Source organism: Lampetra planeri, chromosome 44 (genome assembly GCF_965212315.1).
Source record: "Lampetra planeri chromosome 44, kcLamPlan1.2.h2, whole genome shotgun sequence".
Classification (NCBI taxonomy): Eukaryota; Metazoa; Chordata; class Hyperoartia; order Petromyzontiformes; family Petromyzontidae; genus Lampetra; species Lampetra planeri.
The window spans coordinates 6,867,639-6,893,171 of record NC_136150.1 but is presented as its reverse complement, the minus strand read 5'-3'; the positions used below and the strand labels follow the sequence as shown (position 1 = coordinate 6,893,171).

At 45.3% G+C, this 25,533-nt stretch overlaps 1 protein-coding gene across 1 annotated transcript in view; it reads right to left on the bottom strand.

The window, feature by feature from the left end:
- The window catches only part of LOC144732885 (leucine-rich repeats and immunoglobulin-like domains protein 3), a 115,919-nt gene that overhangs the window by 83,931 nt on the left and 6,455 nt on the right, over positions 1-25,533 (bottom strand). Inside the window, exon 2 of the mRNA XM_078614547.1 lies at positions 3,671-3,745. Coding sequence (XP_078470673.1) covers positions 3,671-3,745 — 75 coding nt within the window. The remainder of the gene's footprint in view (positions 1-3,670; positions 3,746-25,533) is intronic.

Here is a 25,533-nt window from a genome sequence, read left to right as displayed (position 1 = left end):
AAGATTGACGTCCAGCGTGGAGATGGAGCGAGGAGACCGGCATCGTGCTTGAGCAGGATGTACAATATGGATTGTGGGATCGTAAAGCCTTGAGGGATGGCAACGCCATGGGCAGATGATCGCTGACAATGGCGATCATCGTTTATTGCACCATGTGCCTCCCACACAGTATATATGGAGGCACCAAAGCACCCGGTGTTTGAGATAATTATTCGGTAAGTGATGGTGTAATAATAGCAATTACCTTTATTTTAAAAAGCGCCTCTCATATCAAAATATATCCAAGTGCTGTATGTTAAAAAGAAAAGAAAAAAACTAGACTCACTAGTACAGATAAAATCTGAGAGAAATGCAGTCAAAAACAAGAATAATAGTAGCAGTAAAGACGTCTATGCTCACAATATAGAAAGAATTCCGACAAGCCATGATAAAAGCCAATAGCAATCATCATTACGGTAAAGGTAAAGTCCAATCATGACAAATACGGTGGTCAAAAGTTAAACAACACAGATAATATATACCACGAATGAGAATTAATCAACTAATTTCAAACCCTAAACAGAGCTTGAGGCTACTCCCTTTTGATGACGAAGTCAAATGTATAAGAGCTTATTCAATTTTGAACGCTAAAAAGTAAAATCTCATGCATGGCTTGGCAAGGTGGCGTGCCTGCGATATGGGAAAGCCTCGAATAGCTTCAAGGTCTCTGCCCTCTGACCTTCTCCAACAAAAATAGTATCAGTTCCTGGAGGTAGCGCCGGTGTGCGTACATGCAGTGCTTATATCGATATCCGGGACACGCAGTCAGTCGCGTGCATTACTGCGGCTATTCACAGTGATCCTATTCATCGGCAGTAGGAGTTCGGGTTTATTGAATCAAGACGCGAGTCTGTGCGCAGCCTCCCACACGAGCAAGGCTGTAATGTGGCTTGGGTTGTAACATGGCAGGAATGCAATATAGATGAGGGTCGTATTATTGTATCACGTGACAAACAGGGACAAGGGCATGTCTGGGTTGGTGGCCAGCACAAAAGCGTAGCTTGTGGAGTGTTCTTTTCTTCACTCTCTCTCCCTCTCGTTCCTCCTGCAAGGGTGGTGCGTGAGCAGCACAAGTTAACTCGAGGCGGACAAGTTACTCGATGTGGAAAAAAAAGAACCCGTAATGAAAACCTCATCCTTCGACCGGGACAACAGGCAATGCCTCAGGTCAATGGCATTGGACACTTGACTGGTGAAGGCTGCAATTAAGCCTTGACGATTGAAGTGGATGTCAAGCTTTGCGAATCTATCCCGAGATTTAACCCTGAATAGATTTGTGTAAAATCAGTGGGAAGGACAAGGCGGCTCAGAGGGTTAGACCGTTGCACTGAGCCAGCGCTCACAAAATCCTGGGACGGAATCTGGGATTCAGCCACCCGGTGATTAAACCAAGTTAAATTTCGATTTAAAGCTTTCGTGACTGCAGGGATTCATCTTCTTGGTTCTTTCGGTAAAGACGCTGTCGCCCCGACAGACCTGGTTTTCACCTGAGGACGGCTGCTTTCGTTGTGGCCGAAACGTCGTGAGAATTATTTTATTATGTTTTATTTTTATTATTTTATTACTTCCCTTCTATGTGACTTTACCGAAAGAACCAAGAAGATTAAACCAAGTTGTCAAGTGTAGAGAATTTAAGGTCTCGGCCAAGTCGATCCATCACTGGACAAAAAAAAAAACTCATTATATTAAATGTGATTTTTTTTTTTTCACTTAACGCAGCTTATGTTAGCTCTGAAAATGTATACGTTTGGTTTTAATTACATGCGATGAACATTTTTCCGTAAACCAGCACGCAAACTCCGGCCATCTTTGGAGCGGCTATTGGCTAGCCACTGGACAAAGACGGTCAACGCAATCGCTCGCTTTCAGATGCGCTTCTGCGGCCGTCTGGAACGCTCCTCCTTCCGATATTAGGAAGCCACTGGAGCTGTGCACTTTTAAATCATCGATATTGAAAACTCATTTATTTGGAACTAGCTGTTTGTGTTTAGTTTGTTGTCCTTCCCCCGCACCTCCGATTAGCGCGGTTGGCTACTTACGGTGCAAAAGAAGTTCAACGTAGGCACATAGAGAGTGGATAAAGAGGCCGACTGAAATGACTTCCTAAGCCATCTTTTGGGGAGGCTGCTTTCTGGCACAGCAAGAGCCCCGACTTGGAAATGTATTAATCTCCTGTCACAACTCTGACCCGCACAAGCGAAATATACTCGAGTGAATTTAAGAAAGAAGAAAAAAAGCAATACAAAGGCGGGAGTTAGAAGCAGCGTGAATAAACACATCGCTACACTACTATAACCATAGGCTGAAAAGTCAATTCATTAATTCTAGATTTGAAGCTTTCGTGACTGCAAGGAATCATCTTCTTAGGTTTTTTCGGTAAAGTCACGTAGAAAGTAAAATAAAATAAAAACAAAACGTCGTGATTTTTGTTTTTATTTTATTTTACTTTCTACGTGACTTTACCGAAAAAACCTAAGAAGATCAATTCATTAAACCCATTCAGCTGCTCGCACGGCATTTTCAAGCAGACTAGGCAGACAACCAATAATTAATATGCCCCATTAGGTACACAATACGAAAATGCATTCACCACCGGAGGTAAACATCGGCACTGGCAGTGACACAGAGCCTCCGTTGTTTCTCCCCCCCCCCTCCCACCGTTTCGAAGGTAAAAACCCCACCATTGTTTTGCTCGTTGTTGGCAGGCAGGTCTCCAACGACGCTTTACAGCTACGGGGCAGCCTGCGAACTTCTTTTCAAACAACTGGTCAATATAACACTCGCCCCGCCGGCCGGCCGGCGGCTGGCACATTGATTTCAGAATTTCAGAGCCGTGTAGAGAAAAGAAAAACCTTCATGCAGGCGTGGGAGGCAATGGTGCATTGATATTATTTTAGACTTGTGACATTTGTTTTGATATTTTTTTATGAAAAAAAATATTTAAAAAATAAAATAGCGCACATTCGTGCCAATATATAAGGCCATACAGATGCAACATTCCTGCAACCAAACACTGATTTACAGTCCTCGGTTACCAAATACATATTTGCGTTGAAATGTTGCACGCCTTGATTTAAAAAGAAGAAGAAAAAAAAAATAATCGGCTGTTCCTACAGCAACGTTGAACCTACTCACAAAGGTGTCGTTAATTTTGGGTGTGTTTGGGGCAATCAACATTCATCACGGGCCGTATGACGTTATTTGGCACTAGCTTCGTGTTTAATTAACGTGGGGAAAACATCAGTATTGACGATGGTTCCAACACTTGAGCATAATGTCCGAATGTAAAGATTTTCCAATGTATTCTGAAAAAAAAAACCGCAAAATTAATCATAATTAAAGCGCTAACAATTATGTAACTTAAAATAAAGCCACGCATTGTACGGATGCATGAATGCAAAATAAGGTAACAGAATTTTGACTTTTTTTTGTTACGTTAACAATATTTCACATTCACGATTGCTCTCCGTGCCGTTTTCCTACAGCAACCATTCGCGAGAAGGCCAATGCGCGAGGGCGTGTGCGCGCAGGGAGAAAGCGCCACGCGTTGTAACGTTTCCCCCCACGCTGTACGTGCGTGCGAACCGCACACGATGGCCGAGTTGTCGGCGGACACGGAGCAAATACTTACACTTCCTTCAGGTTTAGCAGGCGGCTCATCATAGCGCTGGCATCAATGTCCTCCAGTTGATTGTTGCTCAAATCTCTGTGAAGAGAATTAATCATGCATGAGCGAGAAAAAAGAGCGAGGTATCCGTGACACTGCTCGACAAATCCACGCGCTGCGAAGACAAAGATCCTCTGTGTAGCCCTTCCATACGGGGGGCTGCCTGTGGCAAGTGTCGTTCGGAATCTTGATCAGAATCTGTATTTGTCTGTGGAGAAATCCGATAAGCTATGGAGCTCTTTTTTCATCACAGACGTTTTTAGTGAGCAGCGTTTCATGACTATTTATCATTTCTCTTGTTTACCCAAGGAAGCCTCATCGAGTCTCAGGACTGTCTTTTTCAGGAGGGTCCTGCCAAGCATTTGCATTTGCGGGGCTATGGTTGCTCCTTGTGATACCAATTACTGGAGAGTAATTTGTGGGTAATTTTTCATAAATTGGGATGTCTTGGCCAATGCCAGTAACATTGCACGAGTATTATGTTTTACCTATGGGATGAAAGCAGAGAACCCGGAGGATACCCATGCACAACATGGGGGAGAGAATACAAACTGCACACGCAGAAAGGGGCCTGAGTCAGGAGTCGAACCCAGGCCCTTCTTGCTGTGAGTCATGGGTGTTACGGCTGCAACGCCCTGCCGCCAATTTCAGGTCACAGCTGCACACGGAGGTCCATTCAGGCCAGGCTGCCTTTGTGTAAATCCTCAGTGCTGGTGGTCGAAAACCTTACCAGTTGATCATGTTTGGGCCGAGTCAACCTAAGAGCGGTGTAATGTCCAGATTTTAATAATGATAATAGTGACGGACAAGGGTGTGCTTGGCCAGGAAGGAATCTTAACTTGCGCTGCTGGAATTGCTGAAATGTGCACGGACCACTCGCTAAGCCACCGTTGCACACACACACACGATGTGCACTTGCATACACACGCTGCGCTCGTTGTGTGGAGTAAGAGCAGCAGTACGCAACACGCACGCTGAGAAACAACTCACTGCCGACGCGGAGTATATAACCTTGCAGAGGCGACATTTGACAAATGGAATGAACGTTGCTATATTTAAATAATAATGCATTGTTAATGGCGACTCGGGGATTGGGTTTCCCTTCTTTCAGAACTCTGCGGGGATGTCTAGGTCAGTCTTTTAGTAGATAACTTGAATGTGCTACGCGGACGGACTGTGATTTCCCCAAGGGGACGTTCTAATTAGTTGAACGACAGCCAGGAGTGCGTGTTTGCCGTTAACGCCGGAGCGCAGCTGAGGATAACGGCAAAGATCGTCGAGAAATGAAAAATGAAAAAACGCGGCCCCACAACAACAAAAAAATCCCTACGCTTGGTCCACGTGATAGTAGCCATGTGTGGCAGTTGTATGAGGAACAGATTGTACCTTTCAAGTCACAAAGTGCTTGTACCTTTCCTGGGAAAAATGCACTCAAAAGTCCATTCGCACAGGAACTCGATCTAATCTATCAGGCGGCTAACGGCTCTTTAATTATTCGCAGGCCTTCGAGCACATTGTCGGCCGCGGCACGGCGGAGTTAAACTCCACGGAGACGTTTCGTTCGCGTGGGAGGCGGGCGAGTTTCCTTTAAAGAAGTCAACTTTGGAAATGCACGGCGCAATATCCCTGCGACCAAGACTCCTTTAATTTTGCCTTTTTGTTTTATTTGGAAGGTACAACAAAAAAAACTAGACGTTGATTTTTAGGGGAACAATAACAAACCGGAAAAATGACATAACACAATTACATAATCCTGGATATGCCAGTTTCATTACAATGTTTTTACTACCTGGCAGGCACACGGCCTAGCGTTAGCGCTCCGTTCGCCGCGAGTTGCAAATGGGCTCCTGTGGCCGTCTGGAACGCTCTTCCGTTCGATATTAGGAAGCCACTGGAGCTATGCACTTTTAAATCATCGTCTAGATTGACAAACTGATTTATTTAGAAGTGCTTTTGGATGTTCAATTAGCATGGTTGGCTATGTACATGCATACATTACATGGCTGCATCATAATCAGAAGACTGTGGAACAAAAAAATTGTTTTATTTTGTTCCTGGGTAGTAAGTGTTATTTCCTAATTGCTTATGCCTCAAAAGTACAGAAAATGGCTATTATTTCCCACAAACATTGCTTTTGTGACCAGGACAGTGATATTTTGAAATGTACCTATTTTCAATGAGAAAAAGTGGTGTGCATTTGTGTCATTCCTTCACGTAAAGTCCTGGACACAGAAGCAAAGTTTGTGGGGAATATTATACATTTTCTGAACTAAGCAATTAGGAAATAACATTTACTACCCAGGAACAAAAATCGGGTTTAGATCTTAAGTTTTTGTGACTGCAATGTTCCATACTCTTTGGTTCTTTCGGTAAAGTCACGTAGGTATAAAATAAAATAACTTTTTAAAATAAAATTTTTAAATAAAAAAAGTAATCCAAAATAAATTGTTTTTATTAAAAAGTGTTTTCTTTAATTTTATACTTACGTGACTTTACCTAAAGAACCAAAGAGTAGAAAAATCGTGTTACACAGTGATAATACTCCAGATCCCCTGATGCCATTCGCAAGAGTTAGGCCACTGTGTGGCGGCATCAGGGAGCCAACTTGTCAAATGAAACCACAAATCACTCAGTTGGGACGATGCCCAGCAATCATCGGCAAGACGCTCTCGCAAATGTGACTATCCTGCTCTCTTGAGTTCGCAGCCGGTTAAACAAAATAAACGCGTTGTGTGTGTTCTTTAATAATAAATAAAAAATTATTCCACATCCTCTCCTTACATTGCAACATCCTGACGTTCTGGATCGCATTACCAGGGGCTTGGATGATATCTGGCAAACCGGACTCATCAGAGGCAGGCGGGGGGGGGGGGAGTATATGTGTTGTTCTATTGTACTGTTTTTACTTGTCAACATTTTCAGTTTTTCGCATCCTCCGAGCACCGCCGTACCAATCGACGCGGGACCCGCGTTGAAACGAGCGCGGACGTGTGACGGCGCGGCGACCATTGGGTTCGGGTCAAGGAAAGCCGGGTCGCGATTGACGCGTGCCGTTTGGGACATCGGACTCCCCCGGCTTCACACCAGCATGGAAACAAACGGCGTGGCAGCGGCATAAATCCGATTGAACAAACGGAGATGGCGTATGCTCCCCGACAAATTATTCACAGCCCGAGAATTTCCAGCCGTTTTTTTTCTTTTTACAAAAGCGTTCGCAGGTCCATCGTGAATCGTGCAGCGAGCCTCTTTCTTCAGGGCCCTGCTGTTTCGCCGGCGCGCAAGGCAAAGACTCCGCAGAGGTCTGCTCTGATACGACCCATCGAATCGCCAAGTCAGGTGCTCCGAACAAACGTTCCGTTGGCTCGATCGTGGTGTAAAACAATGATATTGTCTCTAGATGTGAAGAGAAACGAAGAAAAAAAATCCCACCTGTGAGCTTAGGTGCTCAATCAGTTTCCAAAGTCAAGGGCAATGAATCATTTGGCAAAAATACCCACGAAAAGATGATCGTCGGCAAAACATCAACGTGGCTGTGTTGGCTGCCGCTGCGATTGCTCATCAGCATCCCAGACTTGATGGCGCTATGCGATTAAGTTCCACGAACGCAATTCTCGAACCGCTCTGCACGTGAGAAAGCATGCGCTGGACAAGCTCCACGGATCGGGACAATCGTCAAACTTAAAAGATCCCGTGGACGAATAGCCGGCCGAGGCCACGGGGGCGTTTAAATCGATCCTCCCCGTTCGCAACTCAAACCTACATCGCGGCGGTAAAGCAACCTCCGATTAGCACGGTTGGCTACGTACGATGCGCGAAAGAAGTTCAACGCGCACACGCACACGCATACAGAGGCGACACCCGCCAACGGAAGCGGGCTGATTGGCTCAAAACGTTCGCTCCAGAGGGCCCCGTTACCCCGCCGCTTACAAGGATGAGCGAAGCCGTCACCCGTCGGGAGGCCCTCCTTTATCGCCGTGACCGTGTCGTATCGTTTTCCATCGTGGATCGATCCCGCCGTTCCTGTCGAACGTTACGGAGCAACGGGCGCTTCGCGGCCCGCCCGCGGAATCGATCGTTTCCTTTTTTCTCTCTCTCTCTCTTTCTCCGCTAGCGTTAGCGTTAGCGCCCGGCGCAGTTGAAAGTCGAGTGCGATGAACGCGCTGATAAATCACGCGCGGCATCCCACTGCTACCAGCCGGCCACGGGAGAGGAAGCAACCAAGGACTTTCTAATATTATCTCTCCAAGCGGAATGGCGTAACAGCTCCCGCCCACCGTCACCCACCCCCCTCGTCCCGAGGGATTTAAACAATGCCGACGCACCTCGAGAACGAAAGTCAACGTCACGACGAAAACGTCTGCAAGCGGGCTACGGCCGATGAAGCATATTCCCGTGTGACGTATTTATTTGATGTTTACCCGTCTTATATTATCAAACGATAAAAATGAGGTTATACGGTATTCCAGTGATTTGTATTTCTTTTGAATTTACATTGCAATGAGATTAAAGTGCAGCCCTGCAATTTTTTGCTGCGACTGTTGGAAGGGCCTCCACCAGATGGAGCTCTAGAAAGCCTTGCTAGAGGGTACTTGGCCTACTCTTCCACACTGGCCAGACGTCTTGGAAGAGGTGGGAGGACTCCACACTTTGCTCTACCACATGCGACCTGATGAGTGAACAGAGGCGGGAAGATTGAATAAACTTGTCCCACTGTTTCAACTGAATTTCAAATGCGTTGCGGTAATCATTGCACCGTGGCTGAATAAAAAAAATGACAGTGTAATTATGCAGCACACTTGTGAAAATCAATCCTATCTGTCCTCTATCGTAAGGTTCGGCAACGGATGAGTACAACACAACACTGCTCGTTGGGGCAAAGGGTCACCGATTTCTCTTAAAAGTTTCCCAAGTAAAATGTGCGATTCAACAAAAGTTAACTTGCGTCAACTCGTTAAACACGAACGCAAAGTGTTACGCTCAAATTGACTCAATACGCAGGCGCGTATTAAAGTGTCGTTTCAGTGAAGAAACAAGAACATCCCTCAACTGAATACCTTTTTTGACACCTGCCACTTTTTTTCCTCAAAAGCCAATCGGGCAATTGCAGACTGCAGATAAACAGCTGCCATCCTTCAACTGTCAAGGAAACAAATGGTTCCACATTGGTATCTCCATTCCTGTTCTAAAATTGTCAAAACAGCTCTTAGTCTAGGCGGATTTCAGGGATAGCTGGACACGCCGCCGGTTAAAAGTGCCTAAATAATTTTCATGAAAAGCCCACGAAAGGTCATCTTACGCGGAATACTTCGGAATAACGAACGGCAGTCGTCAATCGGCTGAGTGCCCTCAAGAGATACAGAGGAATTGGTTTCAATTAGGTTGGGAAGGAAAATAAAATATAAAGCATCACTTCATGCCACTTGTGATCATTGCAACCAGCTGGCTAGTATACAAATATGAACTTTGCACAGCGCTTACCGCAGGCCTCACGCCAACAAGGAGGATGTGATGCTCTTTCTATGCGTTATGTTGAACTTCTTTCACACCATACGTTAGCCAACCGTGCTCGTCGGAGGTGCGGGTGAAGGACAACAAACTAAACGCAAAAAAAAGCTGCTCTAAAGAAATGAGTTTCCAATCTAGATCACCCGCTGTGGCTTCTTAATGTCGGAAGAGCGTTCCAGACGGCCGCAGAAGCACACCTCAAAGGTGGGGACGCGGTGACCGTCGCTGTTCGATGGTCGAGCCAAAATCCGCCGCTGCGAGGATGACCGGAGTTCGCGTGATGGTGGTTTATGCTCGCTTGACGATTCAGAATCTCTTTCCCCGAGTAAAACCCCATTTAGCTACGCGACTGTCTTCCCCGAGGGTGACTCGGACTGGCAGACAAAGAGGCTGTCCAATGTCCGACTAAACACCTCGGGTCAGGTACAAGCCGACACTGACTCCTGTTATCCATGCCTCCTATCTTTAGACAAACCGGTCACCGCCAAAGGAACGAGTAATTTCTATAATTTTATCTAGATCGTCAATGGATAAGTACAACACAACACTGCTCATTTGGGCAAAAGGGGTCATCGATTATTTTTAAAAAGTTCCTTAACAAATGTACAACAATAATAACAATAATAAAAAGGGAACTTGTGCCACGCTCGTGAAACATTAATAAAAAAGTGTTGCGCCTCGAATACGGAAGGCGCGTTACGATTATCGTTTCGGCAAAAAAAACGGGGACATTTGAGCGGACGCCTTGGGTTCAGGGCTACGTTGACGTGATTTCACCCCGAGGACAGCCCCGAACCTCTCTCCTCACCGAGTGCACAGCTGCCTAACAGGGCCCACACGCAGCGTATCGCGTGTCGTTCGTTAGACCGACTCATCCAGCCCTCCTCCTCCTCTGCAGGCAAGGCACCGAAATGCATCGAAGAGCAAGCGCACCAAAAAAAAACTGTCCTTCACTGGAATGCAATTAGCGTTGAAGTTTATTTTCCCCTTTGCTTCTTTCATTTCGGTTTAAAAGTCGCCAGATTAAACGAGCGAGCTGCATGCTGGCGAGCGTTCAAGCAGAGCATCTGTTATTTTTTTTTGCGCTTGCATTTTACACGCGGAGTATTTAGACTTAGAATGTGGCGCGATCAAGCGAGGTTGCGTTGTTGTCAAGGCAGGCGTATACGGTTCTTTATTGGATATTGCGTGCTATGAAACACACCGTTAACAGCCCCCCCTTACACGCTGGAAATTGGCAATGTTATCCAACCTACTAACATTTTCATTACAATTAACATGGCCTTGTCAAAGTTTTATTAGGCAATTAAATAAATACCTGCGAGGAAGAGCTTGTCTCTTTATACCCACTCTTAAAAAACAAACATACAACTCAACTTATCCATTGATCCTATTATCCATGACTCCTATTATCCATGACTCCTATTATCCGTGACTGAGTCCTATTATCCATAACTCAGTAACAATCTGTGGATATTTCACAGAACCTATTCCTCAGATGAGTGGAGTCTTCCTATGTAAAGTCAACGTAATAAATTCCACTAAGCACTAGTCCGTCAATATGTATTCTAAGTGGAATGTTGCGTACGCCTTGAACGTAAAACATTGCATCGTGTGATCATATAGTTCACCATGCTGGTTAGTAGAATATGTTGAGGCGGGGAGAAGCTGCCACTCGCCACTGATGTGAGCAGTGGCTAGGAACCAAACTCAGGGTTCAAAGTGCAGCGCGCTAACCACCGCACCACCGCTCCACCGCCTTAAAAATACTTCATTAAAATTCGACTTAATCTTTTTATTTGCGAAGACAGCGCAGCCCAAGTTGTACTAATGTCGAGAAAGGGGAGAGACGTGAGCACGTAATTTCCAGGTAACTATATACAGTATTAACCTCGAAGCTTAGCGAGTAATTTAATCTTGGCAAATGCAAATTAACCGCATTTTTGTCGAGATTCATTAGTGTACAAATGCTCTTGGGCATTTCTTTTACTATTTTTCTCCTGCATTCCGAAAAGCAGACTAATTATAACCAGAATGTATTGGCCTTATAGGCCTAGTCAAAGTAAAAAAAAGTTAGTTTGATATTCATGGATTGAAAAAAGTAAACGCATAATGGCAATCGACTCACTGTCTCCACTGGGTTTTGCTCGCCACAATGATCAAAGATTAAATTAAAAATAAAATGTAAGCCTCATGGAGCACTTTTACAATTCGGCGAGATCCAACGATAACAGTGCTCAAAATATTTCATTGATTGCTGACTTGATTGTTTGAATGTTCGGGTTTCTAGCTTGGGAAACATTATTAAAAAATGCTTAGAAATGTCATTCCGCAAATGCAAAAAAATCGGGATTTATCTCAGCATCATCAGCATTTGCCCTACGCAGGCTAACGAGGGGTCAATTGCGTTAAGTGGATGGCAGAGCGGTGTCAGCGAGTGCTTAGCCTCCGAGGACCCTGCAATGTGTCTTGCCCAGCGGTGAAACGACACACTGGACCACCTATCCTCTTGACTGCTGCTTCTCAACATGATCTTTCTAAGTGTATTATACTGGTAGGAACCCACTGCTTCCACCAGCCCACAGGGGATTATTGTGTCCGTCGTGCAGGGAGGGTCTGGGTGAGGCTGGGTGGGGAGGGGCTGGGTGGGGAGGGTGGGGCTGGGTGGGGGTGGGAGGGGTGGGGCTGGGTGGGGAGGGGCTGGTCACCCCGTGGTGCCCTTATAAAACTCAACGTTTAACCTACTCACGCCGGCTTGTGCCCGCCCTCACAGTCGGGCATATTTGCGGAATACACCACGCCGCCGTTGACCCTGGCCATTGACCGAGCAACCCAACGTTCCTACCAGCTCCCTCCCCAGGAATGTGCTTATTAATCCTGCTGGCGGGTCCTGTGGTCGGTGCCGTGCACTTACAATCGGAAGAGCTAACAAGTTCAGATCAATAGTTTCAGCCGATCATCCCGGAAGGGTTGATAAAGTGAGTACCACCTTGTTGCGGGTGCAGTGGTCATCACGTAGAGAGACATGTCCCCGCGATTGAAACGCGACATGTTCACCCACTGGCTTGAGGCCACCGAGGGGAAGGCATTGCTTGTTTGAGCAGAGAGAAACTCTGACCGGTCTTGACTTTGGCCTTCGTCGAATTCGTAAGCTGGTTAAACATTGCGATATTATGTTAGTGGTTAGCACCGCCACAGGCAGACAGCGGGGCAGCTGACGACTGCCGTAGAAAAGTCCAAGAAATTAATTATTTGTTTAACTAAGTAAATGAATAATCGGGCGAAAGCCGCCACCCACCTGCTGTACAAAAAACAAATGTGCTTTCTCAGCATAGGTGTCAATAGCATGCGATGCACACGCGATTTAACTGAACTGCCTGCGTACTTTGTACAACTTTTGCAACATGCTTCTGCAAATGCACAATCGTGCAACCTGCGAAAACACGCGATCCTGCGCACGAATTGTGAGCATAACTGGCATTTGTGGACGACCGAGTGCATCATCGCATGCGGACAAACACACACGAAAACAAAGATCCCCGTATATCTTTACCAGACGACTGTTGGGGCAAGTGCTGTGAGCGAGCACCTATAAAGGCCGGCACGGCACACGAGGGGGGTGGGTGGCCAGCTACTAGTGACGATGTTTCCACGCCGCACCAGATACTCATTTGAGGCTGAGTTGACCTAGGGGAGGCCCAGGACCGTGTTCAGATAATCGTCACTGGGTGTTGGCCGCGAGCGGGAATCGAACCCGGGTCGCCAGGTTCGTAGCGCAGCGCGCTGACCGCTACGCCACCGCTCCCCGCAGACGCACACAAAGACAAAGGTCCCCCGTATAGCCTTAACAGACTGTAGGGGCAAGTGCACAGACGTTGCTGGGTAACACGCTCCCCTGGGGGACGGCTTTACTTGGAAAGTGGAGCGGCGCATTTCACGATGCGCGCGTGTGGTGTGTGTGTGTATATTTAGCAGGACGTATCACGAGATACAGTCGAATATCTATTTATCGGCGCTGGCCTCCGCGAGACGGCCACACAGGGCAGCTGTGAGCGCCTTCCCGGAATGGAACGTGGCGCGGGGGGATTGCGAAAGTCGCCTACCACTGCACAACAACCTCAGCACACTTCATCGCGCGTAAAGGGGCCATCCATTTAGTGCGTTACGGGAAAATCTGTCAATACTTGACCCCCCCTAGCCCCCCACCCCCTCCCTGTACACACGCGCACTTTTTACACCCCCCCCCCACCCCTGAATTCTATAGCACGGCCGATGTTTAATCCGCGTAGAAACGATCAAGGATTAATAATATTAACGTGTTTAAGCAAACAGATAGGCCACCGCCGGCTGCATTAAAGAATTACGTTCGCGTGCCTCGGCCACATATTTTGCTGAGCTGTGTGCTAGCTGCAGTCAGGGGAACGGTGGCACACGAGTGACACCTCTCCCACAGTCCCACTTCTCCCGGCAGGACTTGTTGTCTGACAGCTGAAGAAACTCAACTGTGGCTCATTTGAAGGCCAATGTAGACAAATTATTATCGAGGCTTCACCACCATCCACCCCCCCCCCCTCCGTTTCCTATGCGTACGTAAATTGTCAGTAAACTCCCCCATACGCAAGCGTACGCATTTGAGTTAACCACTCCCCCCTCCAATGAGTACGTACTCAATGGATGGCCCCCTTAGGGCCTCGACAAACTCTGGGACGGTTCAAGTTAAATTCAGGATAGGGCACGGCGCTGCGGGGGTAGGGGGGGCACCATCGTCTGACCCACTCTCAGGGGGGGGGCTGCAATCCGGAGACTTGCCGGTTCGATCTCACGGCAGAACGCTCGCTCACTCGCCCGTTGGGGCAGCACGAATTTGTGCTCGTGGCTTTGAGCCGACGTTCAAATGGATATATTTTATCTCCCCTGACAGCTACCCATCAGTTTTCCAAGATTCCGTTTGAATATTTTTCAAGACAAACACATGCTTCCCTAATATTGATACTAACAAACTCTGACTCGTTGGAAGATAAAGAAACGAAACGAGAGGCAAATGTTACTCCGGTACGCTCAAAATAACAAAGGTGGCAGAGTGATTTTGTTTTCAAACTGAACTCGTAAATTTTCGTTAAAATGTACGAATTCAAAAAAGGGGCACCCCCTTTTGTATGCTGCGGGTTCGTATCGAGTCCAATCGTACAAGTGCCAAAACGTATTTATGAAATGCAGTATCTATACGCAATTACGGAGGGCTTTGCACTTCCTCAAAATGATGGGACAAGTTGTGTTTTTTGGTCTGACAAGCCTGCCAAGAACTCATGCCAGACAGGTTGGCAGTGAGAAATCCCTAGTGCTCCCATCCATGCCAGCTGGGCTCCCTTCAAAAGCCATCTTATTTATGTAGGAATGGCACCAGGTACTGTACCACTGGTGTCATTTCATTAGACCAACAGACATTACACAGCACTGAAATCGTTTCAATAGCATGCCAATGCACTGGCTTGAAATCGTGCCACTCACTTTTGGAAATACTAATGAAAATTGTAAAAAAAAAAACATGCCATTAATTACATTATACAGTATTTCTGTTAACTTACAATTATATATAAGTATAACATGTAACAATTTCGCAACTCCGATTTAGCACGGTTGTCTTGTGTACGGTGCGAAAGAAGTTCAACATAAATACATACGCATACAACATGGCAAAGATAGTCCTAATTCATATCGACAATATTAGAATACAGGCCTTGGTCTAATCACAGCGTGACGAAGGCCTTCACACGCCATGCTGTTGTGGAGGTTTTGTACCATACTTCACCACGCCGGTCCATGCGCAATGGCGAAGGGGAGTGCACAACCAATTCAGATTGTTCTATCGACATGGTCGGAAATGGAGCTGAGGTTATCAGTGTTCATAGTGCAGTGCCCTACACTGCAGTGCCACCGCTCAACCACCAAACTCGTAACTTTCCATCATATGGAAGTGTGTATGTTGAACTTCTTTCGCACCGTACATAGCCAACCGTGCCAATCGGAGGTGCGCAATAGTTTTTCGGAGGAAGACCAAATCTAATACTTTTATCTTCCCAATTTGACATTTTGTTGTTGTTATAAAGTTGGCAGAGGTGCAACTTTTTTCCAACACTGCAATCAGGCCGGCAATACTCCTAACAGGGCACCTACGCCATTTCTCCCGGTTATAAATAGTACAGTATTGTGGAAATATATACGTCCTGTCTGTCTGCTGTCACTCACAAGACAAAGATCCCCCGCAGAGCCTTAACAGTCTGTTGAGGCCAGTGCTGGTATCGAGTAGCACCTACGAAGGCCGACAGCACACAAGGGGGTGAGTGGCGATGTTTACACACCGCACCAGCTTCTCGTCGTTGCTGAGTCGACCTAGAGGAGACCCAGAACCGGTTCAGATAATGACCACTGGTGTTGACCGTGAGCGTCAATCGAACTCGTTACATCAGGTTCGCAGGACAGCGTGCCAACACTGCCACTCATCACGCGCACATGTGCGATCGAATGTGAGCAACTGTTAAAGCAGCACTCGTTCTAACTTTTAAACGTTCAACATTTATACCATATCTTGTAAAGCAGCAACCCTAATCAATCAGAGAGTTAAAACCCCATAAAAGTTCACCCACTCGAGCCAAAAAGAGAGCTCATTCTGGCTACGGAGGCAGCTGGCACACAGTGGGAACTATGAGGCTCTTCATTCCCATCAAATCGCAGCGCACATTTAAAATGTCAGAGTTGAGCGTGAACATGTCGCTGCCCCATTTGAAACTGTCTTAAATTCAAAGAAGGCCTCAAGGGGCCCCCCCCCCCCCAAACTCACGCGAGTGCGTGACAAAGAAACAATAAGTATCTCCCTTGAGCTGCACCGCGTTACTGCGATAGCAGACTCAAATCCAATTAATTTTGTTTCGGGAAAAGGTTTTGCGTAACGCCGATCCGCTGCTGCATCCGAATAAAGCAATGCTCGAGAGATAGGCACGCTTCATATCCACTCTCGCGATGCCTGTGGCCCGACATTGATGGCTACTGTGTGGTATTAGGTAGGATTGCCGATAGTCCGATCATATACAATGTTTAAACATCAATACAATGTATACTCTTAGTTCTTTCGGTAAAGTCACGTAGGTAAAAAATCTAATTAAAATTAATTTAAAAAAAAATCACGACGTTTCGGAGGCAACACAAGCTTCCGTCTTCAGGTGAAATTGTCTTCAAATCTAGAATCAATACAATGCACAGTACATTCTAAAAAAATAAGCTACTTCATACAAATGATCACCTATTTTATTTTAAGGATACCGTTGCCTATTTCCAGTGATCTCTGTACCATTTGTCTTCAACGAAATAAAAGATAGTGCAAAGCCCGAATACGTCACGTGGAAAAATGCCAATCACTTAACAAAGGAAAATGTCGCCGAGTTGTCTCCGGGCTCTTGTTGATGAGGGTCCAACAATTTTTGATGTTTGGCCAATTCAATTATAAATGAGTGTTCGCGGTGTGGAAGAGACGACGCTCAGCACGGCCGTTTCACCTGCTAAGCCCCACTGGGCTCGCCCATTTCAGCCCCTAAGCTCAACCCTGCTTGACTTTCAGTGCCCAATGTGATTGGGCGTTTTCAGGGTAATTTGGTCCGCAAACTCACGTTACAAAGTCCTCGTGTCGAGATCAGTGCGTTTAAAAAAAAAAACACATATTGACAATGTTACTATGGTGGATTCCACTGAAAATTTCACGGAACGATTTTTTTTAAAGGGGATAACTGCATAAAATATGCTCCATCGTGAAACTTTCACCGCTAAACAAAATGCTTTAGTAACGGCAAATTAATAACACATCGATAGGCGTACTGGTAACGGAACACTGATTTGATTTTCATCAGCACGTGATTATCGAAATCCACGTGTGGATGGCCTGGCATCGTTCCCACTCATCTCCCGGCAACTCCCCGGTGGCTTGGCGCTTAATGAAGTTGAACAGACGACATTCACTTTTTCCATTTCACATCTCCATTGTATTGCGTGGATTCCATTACCACTGACGCACGCGTTCTCTCCACAGAGGTACCTTGCTGAAAAGGTCAGCGCAAATGAATGAGGTCGGCAGCTATGAAGCAATGCAAACTGTGTCCGTGAACTAACGTCAGCTAATTCACCAACTAATGAATAACAAAAAACACATTGGTCAATAACACTGCCACATGAATGTGCTACGAAGGACCATTTCCCCAAACGGCATCTGTTATATATGTGCGTGTGTGTGTTTTCTATTTGAGGTCACAGTGTTATTGATGAATATCTTGACGTTTTTTATTGTTGATATTTGTGCTTGTACACCACCACCTACGCAGCAGCAACTAATCTGTTTCACTACCAAATGAATGACGTGAAACATTAAATCACAACACCACACTACGTCACAGTACGGGTGTATAACTCATGTGCCATGTATCATCTGCAGATAAGATCACATCTTCGGTGACATTCAAACATTTTTGTAGCTTTTTTTTATTAAAGCGGAGGCTTTTTTTTAATAATTCCTCATCGTGGGGGGGGGTGGGGGCGGTTTCAGAATGGAGCAAAAAAACCCACACAGATGCACGAGGAATAAAGTCTAAAATAAAACGTCAGAAAAGGCGGCACAAAACTGGCCGAGTTGGGTCAAAGACCAGACTTGTACATTTTTTTAGTCTCTTGTAAGGTAAGCACACATGCCTTTTGTAAATACAAGTTCACGTGCAACGAGACATTCCGGGTTCAAACAACAAAGTGAGACTCTGAGAGAGGCCTGGCTCTCACGCGCCGTGTTAGCAGCTACCCCCTCCCCCCCCCCCAAATGTTGCCACAGGTCCAGAAACAAGCTCTGTTTGCATTAAACATCTCCATAAAAGGGGCGTAAACGCACCCCTATGCACTTTAACTCTCGCTCACCAAACCAGAGCGCCTGTGAACCACTGAAACCTGGATTATTGTTTTCTCTCGATTGAAAAAAATCCACACAGTTTGTAGTATTTATACAGGTCCATGGCATAATTCATATTGTTTGAAAAATATATAACTAAACCTAACTTTTTTTTTATTTCACCAGATAAGGCCTACTGAGCTATGTTGCTCCATTTCAGAAGCGACCTGGCCACGAATGATCGCTCAACGAAGTTGCTTATCACGTGGGAATTGAAAGCAGCCCAATACTCTAAACGCACATCGATTTTAAACATGGAGGGAACAACGCAGAGGACCCGGAGAAAAATCCACACATCCACGGGTGAGAGAGACATGCAAAATTAAAATATACAGGCGTCAGGGTCGGGATCGAACCCAGGTACTTCCCGTATAACCAGGCGAGGTAGTTAACGTCTCGCAGGATACGCGGGGCTCAGAGGGATGGTGTCTGGTGGTCAAGGATAATGATGCGGCAACAGCCAAGGGATGGAACTTGTCTGACAAGATCCACCTCGGAGATGGAGCAATGAAGTCAGCTCGTGCCCAGGTGTTGGGTAGATTGTCATTTGACATAATCGTTAGCGATAGTGACGGTTTGGGCAGGTCTTCAACTAGCAGTGGCTGATGACGATGATGATGTGTGTTTATAACAACAATTCTGCAAACCTTTAAAGGGAATGTTGTTATGTTTCATTGCTTCATCAAGGAATGTGTAACCTGTGTACAAGACCGAGTATGCAAACGAGTAGGGTTCAATAAAAAATGTCTTCATCAAACAAAGTGAGACTCTGAGAGACGCCTGGCTCTCACAATCTAAGCCAATTGAAATAGCATTTTATAATTTGTAATGCGAGGATAAATAACTATGCAACACTTCTTTAGCGGTGGTTATTTGCCTTTTTGAAATTTAGTTGCGGATAATTCTACATTTGGGCTCTGAGCCGCTGTGTAACACTGACATACAGTAACAATGACCTTGGCACTGGTAACATTTAGACGGAGTTTTTTTTTTACATAGCACCGTGTAGCAGGTGGCATGCTTTAGAAATTCCCCGTAAAATGAACAGGCGGGCGATTGGAATTGAACCGAGCTCCTATGATAAGCCAGCTCGCAAACACACACAGTGCTCGGACATGCAACCTGCACCGTTTGACAACTGCGATACACAAAATGGTGCAGGATATGCGCCTTACGTGGGATTTATTTTTATTTTTTCAAGATATTTCAAATATATATATATTTTTAACTGGGTACATTCAACGTTCAGCTGAAGGTAACATATCGCTCCAAGGTTTACCCAGTTTCATGACCAGAACTTTTTGGACCTTGTTGGTATCCAACTGAAATTAAGTGTACCGTTTGAACAAAACCTGATACTGACCCGTTGTTGATGGAGTTAAGTTATTTTTCCCCCACCAACGTTCCTGCCAAAGAATATTCTGTAATCAAGCTTCTGTTAGGTTTACAAGACGAGTGGGTTTATTACAGAATTAAGCAATTTTGGCAGTAGTCATTTTCTCAAAATATACAGTCAAATCACAATGTTTTGAATAAAAACAGAAAAAATGTGTATGTGTACATAATATCCTTTGGGGGAAAAAACCAACTGGCATAATTGCCACTTCTATCATTCAGAAAGGTTGTTTTTAATGCATAAATAACTGTGTGTTGTGTTTGAAATACTGCTGCATAACAGCCCCCCTTTTCACGCGTGAGAAGCCACTTCGCCGAGCTATAATACGTGATGGCCACGTCACTTCTGAAAAATAAGTCAAGAGTTCAGTGGCCTTTACCAGATACAATAACAAAAAAAGTCGTTTCGTTTTAAGGGGGGGGGGGGGGGGGGGAGTTTAGTGATGTGTTTACCTTTCCTATACTTTGTTTTTGTATTGTTTGTTGTAACTTCCTGACCTGTCCACACTGAACATCTGTGAAAAGGAGCGCATCGGATTCCTCCATTATAAATAAAGATTCTTATTCTTAACGCAAGGCGATTATAAAACACAACTCTAGTCCACATGGGTTCCGCCAGGCACCCTCTGAACCTCATCCTCCCGTTTCATGGTTTACCATTAAACAAGAACATAGCAAGAGCGTGCCACACTCGTGCAGCTATGGCACGGTCAACGATTAGCATTCACCACGTGATATGACTCAAACTACTGTAACAACGATGAGCCGATGCATTCACGTGGCACCCCAAGTCTCTTTAATCCAAATTCAAATTAGAATTACTACAATTAACTTTAGTTTTTATTCAACAAAATCAATTAGGGTATGACTCAGCTCCACGCGGTGCTTAACTCATACGCGTAAAAAGCGCGAAAGCAATATTCGGGTAATTTATATGGGAGCCTCTGTATACATAGACTGCAGCATCACACAATGGGTTATGCAAAAAAACAGTTAATCGGGATAAAAAAAATGTAAATCATGTAAATCTTATCAGCCTCCCGAAAGTATATAAAGTTCCATCTCCAACTTATCCACTCTACCGCTCGCGCATCTCTGTGGTGTGAACTAAGGCCATTTCCCAAAGCGTTGCTTTACTATTTTGTATTTAATTGAAGGCAACGTCACTGAAGAACGTGTTGCATTTTTTGATGGTACTTGTGCTTGTGCACCACATAGCCAACATAGCGGCAGCAGCAGCAGCAGTATCACCAAAATTATTTCCCTAAAATGTAGAAATCCGTGGGCCAAGATTTGCCCAATTCAATCCAGATTTGAAGTTTTCGTGACTGCAGGAATCCATACTCTTTAGTTCTTTCGGTAAAGTCACGTGGGTATAAAACAAAATAATTAATCAGTCCTGATGACAGGCACTTGTGTTGCACCCGAAACGTCGTGATTAATTCATTTTATACCTACGTGACTTTACCGAAAGAACCAAACAATATTTGCCCAATTGTGTGGCGCGTGTATGTGAACCCGCGGTGAAAGGTGGCACGGCGATTCACACGCTGCGCTCCAACCCTGGCGACCAGAGTTCAATTCCCCACCCCTTGATGGCAGCAGCCAGCGGTGTATAAACCTGTCCCTGTGCCGTCACGAGGTAGAATCGGTCACAAGCAAGTACCTGGAACGATTCGTGCACCATAGCGCCGGGGAGACAAAGGCGGTCGGGCGTGGTGCTCGCCACGTCACCTCTCGTGCGGCCTGCCAGCCTCGGCGAGTGTTTAATAGATCAGTTTAACACGTATGCTTTCGCGACCAATATTATTCATAATCAACGTTTTTGGGTTTAGATCGCGTTATTTATAAATGTGTCATAACCCTCCACCACCCGACGCGGCCAATCAGTAAAAAAGTGTCACGTTGACAAAAGACAAATAGTTCACTGCTTTAGCCCACCGGTGTGTTGAAGCGTGAAACCACAACATTTACAATTTGAGTACGACGTTTCGCTGGTAATTGCATCCAGCATCATCGGGCAATCGCCTCAAATTGTAAATGTTGTGGTTTCACGCTTCAACACACCGGTGGGCTAAAGCAGTGAACTATTTGTCTTTTGTCAACGTGACACTTTTTTACTGATTGGCCGTGTCGGGTGGTGGAGGGTTAAGACACATTTATAAATAACGCGATCTAAACCCAAAAACGTTGATTATGTTTAATAGATGTACCAGAAAACCGCGGCTGTCTAGTGTAGTAATGCCAAATGTTGTTCAAGAACAACAAAGTCAATGAATTGTTCCTCTAAGCAATGGCTCAAACACAATGTCCCAGAAAGTATATATCGAGGAAAATCTGCAACAGCCCTCTTTCTATTCTATATGAATACCGTACAACACGTACATAATTTCTATGTATTAAAACTAAACATTTCTGGAAGCGAAACGTCGGACACCGTGTCGAAACAACACACGGCACAACCAGAAACCCCATGGGAGAGGCTCTGCAAAACCGCGACAGGCATGCTGTAAATTCACCTACCTGCCTTATTAAAGTCACTGCACTAAGGGAACAAGGCTTTCATCTGAGATGGGAGCCCAGGATGTCAAAATGCGACTTGAACGAAGGTGGCTCAGTAATGTGCAATAGATCCATGAATCACCCAGCCAACTCCGATTTACCCATAATTATTATTGTGTACCACCCACACATGCTCTCCCAGGTGGAGTAACCATTAAAGCTGTGCACAATATTTAGATGTAAAAAGTCACATCTTATCGTTATCGAGTCGCCATTGTGGTGCGTATCCAAACACATCTGGTGAATGACATAAGAGTTACTACTTTATTTTGTCAGTCAATGCCCTCTAATTGAAAGCCACACAACTCTTGCTTTCACTGAAAAAATATATATATACTGAAGTGGTTCTTTTTAAGCTCCAGTTACACGAGGTTACAACATTCAAACACTGTGGCGTGGTTGTCATGGCACAGATGTTACGTGGACGGGTCAAGCAGGTCAAGCATTTAATAACCACAGAATTAAAGCGCAAAAACACTTGATATCTTTGGGTGCTAATCCAAGTTAATTAGCCTCGGAAAAGCCACAACAATTAAAAGCCAATTGGTGCTTGTGTATTGTGGCCCTTCATTGCCTAAACAATTAAATAGAGTGCAGCACACGCAAAGAGTCTGGGCTTATCCAGCTGTTTATGGCAATTAAGGCTGTCTGCGTTCCGTGGAACACGTGTGTACACGCGCACAAAGCGCAGCACGTGTGCCCACATGCACGCTAAAATAATCTCGATCCTCAATGCCAAGCGGCTCTATTCATGCGGGCAGCGAGCGTGAAGTGCATTGGCGCGACACGTGGGACGAGTTTGACAATCATCGGGCGCGTGCGGCGGCGCGGAACGGGTTCGTTTGTATTTGAACGGGGAGGGGTAAATTGGTAAATGCGGAAAGACAAAACGTGGTAGGTCACGTGGACTGGAGTTCGGGAAACTCTGCGATACGGCGTGGTCCAGATGTCTTATGACCCTCCCCCCACCCGCCCCAATTAATTAACCCCTAGATTTCTTTAGAAGGTACATAATTTAAAAGACAAATGAAGCAAGGGCACGTAAGTACAACTTTACTTTGTTTCATCAAACCCGATGTAGTTATTAACATAAACAAACACATTTTAACGATTGAGCACCAAAGGGGTGCAAGGCTGCAGTAAAGTTTAAGAACCGCAGCTCAAGACACAGGGCCACCTTTTATATTTACCTGCTGAACCCAAATCCACAAACGCTTGACGTGTACTCACGCCAAATTGTGACCGCAAGGGATGACGGTAACGAAAATAAAATAAGTATAAGAATGCGTCGACAATTAAACGATTGCCTTAAACAATAACCATTGTTCTGCACACACACACGCGCGCGCGCACACACACAATGGTTGCAAGTCCACATTGCCAAAAATACTCCCAAGGTGTATAATCTTTAAAGACACGAGTCGCGTATTAAGCCCCGTCGTGGGAGCTCACAGTACGCTGCCAATGCAGGCTGAGAGTCATGCGCGACATTTTGTGCGTGTGTATCCGAGTTGCTGGAACCAAGGGGTCTGCAACCGAAATAACAAAAAATTAACCCGTAAAAACAAAGTTTTTCACTATAAATCCTTTATATGCGTGGCATCGGTTTTATTTTATTATTCATTTCTGTTTTTCTTGAGTAAGAGTTTCATTTTTATCACATTGGTATTTTAAATTAAATATGAAAAAAAAAATTCCTAAAAAGTGGAATTTTTTTAAAAACAATTTTCACGAAAATAAATTGTCACGCACAACGAGTCTGTGTGCAAAATGTCAGCTCGATTGGATCACGGGAAGTGGGTTAAAAAACGACCGAAATATTTGCACAGTCGTAAGCGCGCAAGCAAGTGAACTTAATATAAAATATTTAAAAAGAGCCATTTTCCTAGATGTCGGAGAACAAAAAAATATCTCGGTGAACAACGTCAAACCATACGTTTTGTAACCCGCGTTTTAAGAGCAGCACACACACCCAAAACTATTTGTAATGACGCATTACACATCAATGTAATGACGCATTACAAATCATTGTTGGCTTTTTTGGATGTTCACCGCTTATCGAAAATAATCACGAGGCGTGTGCTCTTTACTTTGCCAATGATATTGTCGAAAGCCGCGAAGCGAGACCCTTGAAGAGCCTTGGGTTCATGTCACCAACCCAGTGATGTAATTAGCTTGATCGAAAATCGAAATCTCCTTCAATCCATGGATTGCCAAAGTTCAGTGGTCCACAAACACTGCAGTTGGATTCCTGATTCGGAGCTGCAAAAGGCACCCCACAGATTATACCAATCCCCGAGACCTGGCCTTCCATACAAATGTGCATCACCTGCTTAAGCCCCCCATTGTCTTCAATATCCTCCGTGGCCTCACTCCGACTTGGCTGTCTGAGCTCATCTACGACGATTGTACCCACCCCCCCATCGCTGACCAGCTGACTCGGAGCACTGTACAGCAAATGTCCAATGCGATGCAAGTTGTATTCTCTTGTTTTGCGCCACTGGTCTAAAACTATCATTCCTTACCCACACGTACGATTTGCTCAGCTGCTAACCAATTTCTGAAGACTCTAATCACATATTAAAACTAACAAACATGTTTTATTTTATTTTAGCAGGTAAGGCCCACTGAACTATATAGAGCTCTTTTTTTCAGACGCGACCTGGCTATCACAAATGACAGCTCATGTGGAAACTTATAGCAGCCAGATACTCTAAACGCGTGATGTTGATTCTAAACGTGGAGAGGAAAAACCGGAGGACCCGGAGAAAAATCCACGCGACCACGGGGTGAGAAAGACACGCAAACTCCAAATATACAGAAGACATGCAAACTCCAAATATACAGCAGGCGTCAGAGTCGGGATCGAACCCACGACATCCTGTATACCTGTAAACCAGGCGAGGTAGTTAACATCTCAACACCACAGCGCCCCACCTACTACCTAAGTCAAATGATCATTGAGAGCGTGCTCGTCCCGTGATGGACATTCCACGACCTTATAGTGAGGGTGAGTCTATCCATAGGACAACCACCGTCCACCTCCCCACTGCGTGGTTCTGATTGTATTCACTCCGGAGGGATGTTCAATGAGTGGATCACCACCCGGGGTTTGACCTTGCAACTTTCCCAGTTGCGAGCAGCTTGCTCAACAGCAGAGCCACCTGGCCGACGAAATCATCGTCTGCCTATTTTTTTTCAACGTTATTTGCACGTTGGTAGATCCACCTACATAAGTAATAGCTTGATAATAGCTATATCAATAAAAACAACCAATTACCTCTCCACGATGGTGCTCAGGAACCCAATTGCATACCACTTGCACCAGCAAAGTGTCATCTCTCACTGTGTCGAGGACAACTTTCGTCTCACTGTCGATAGCGTACTT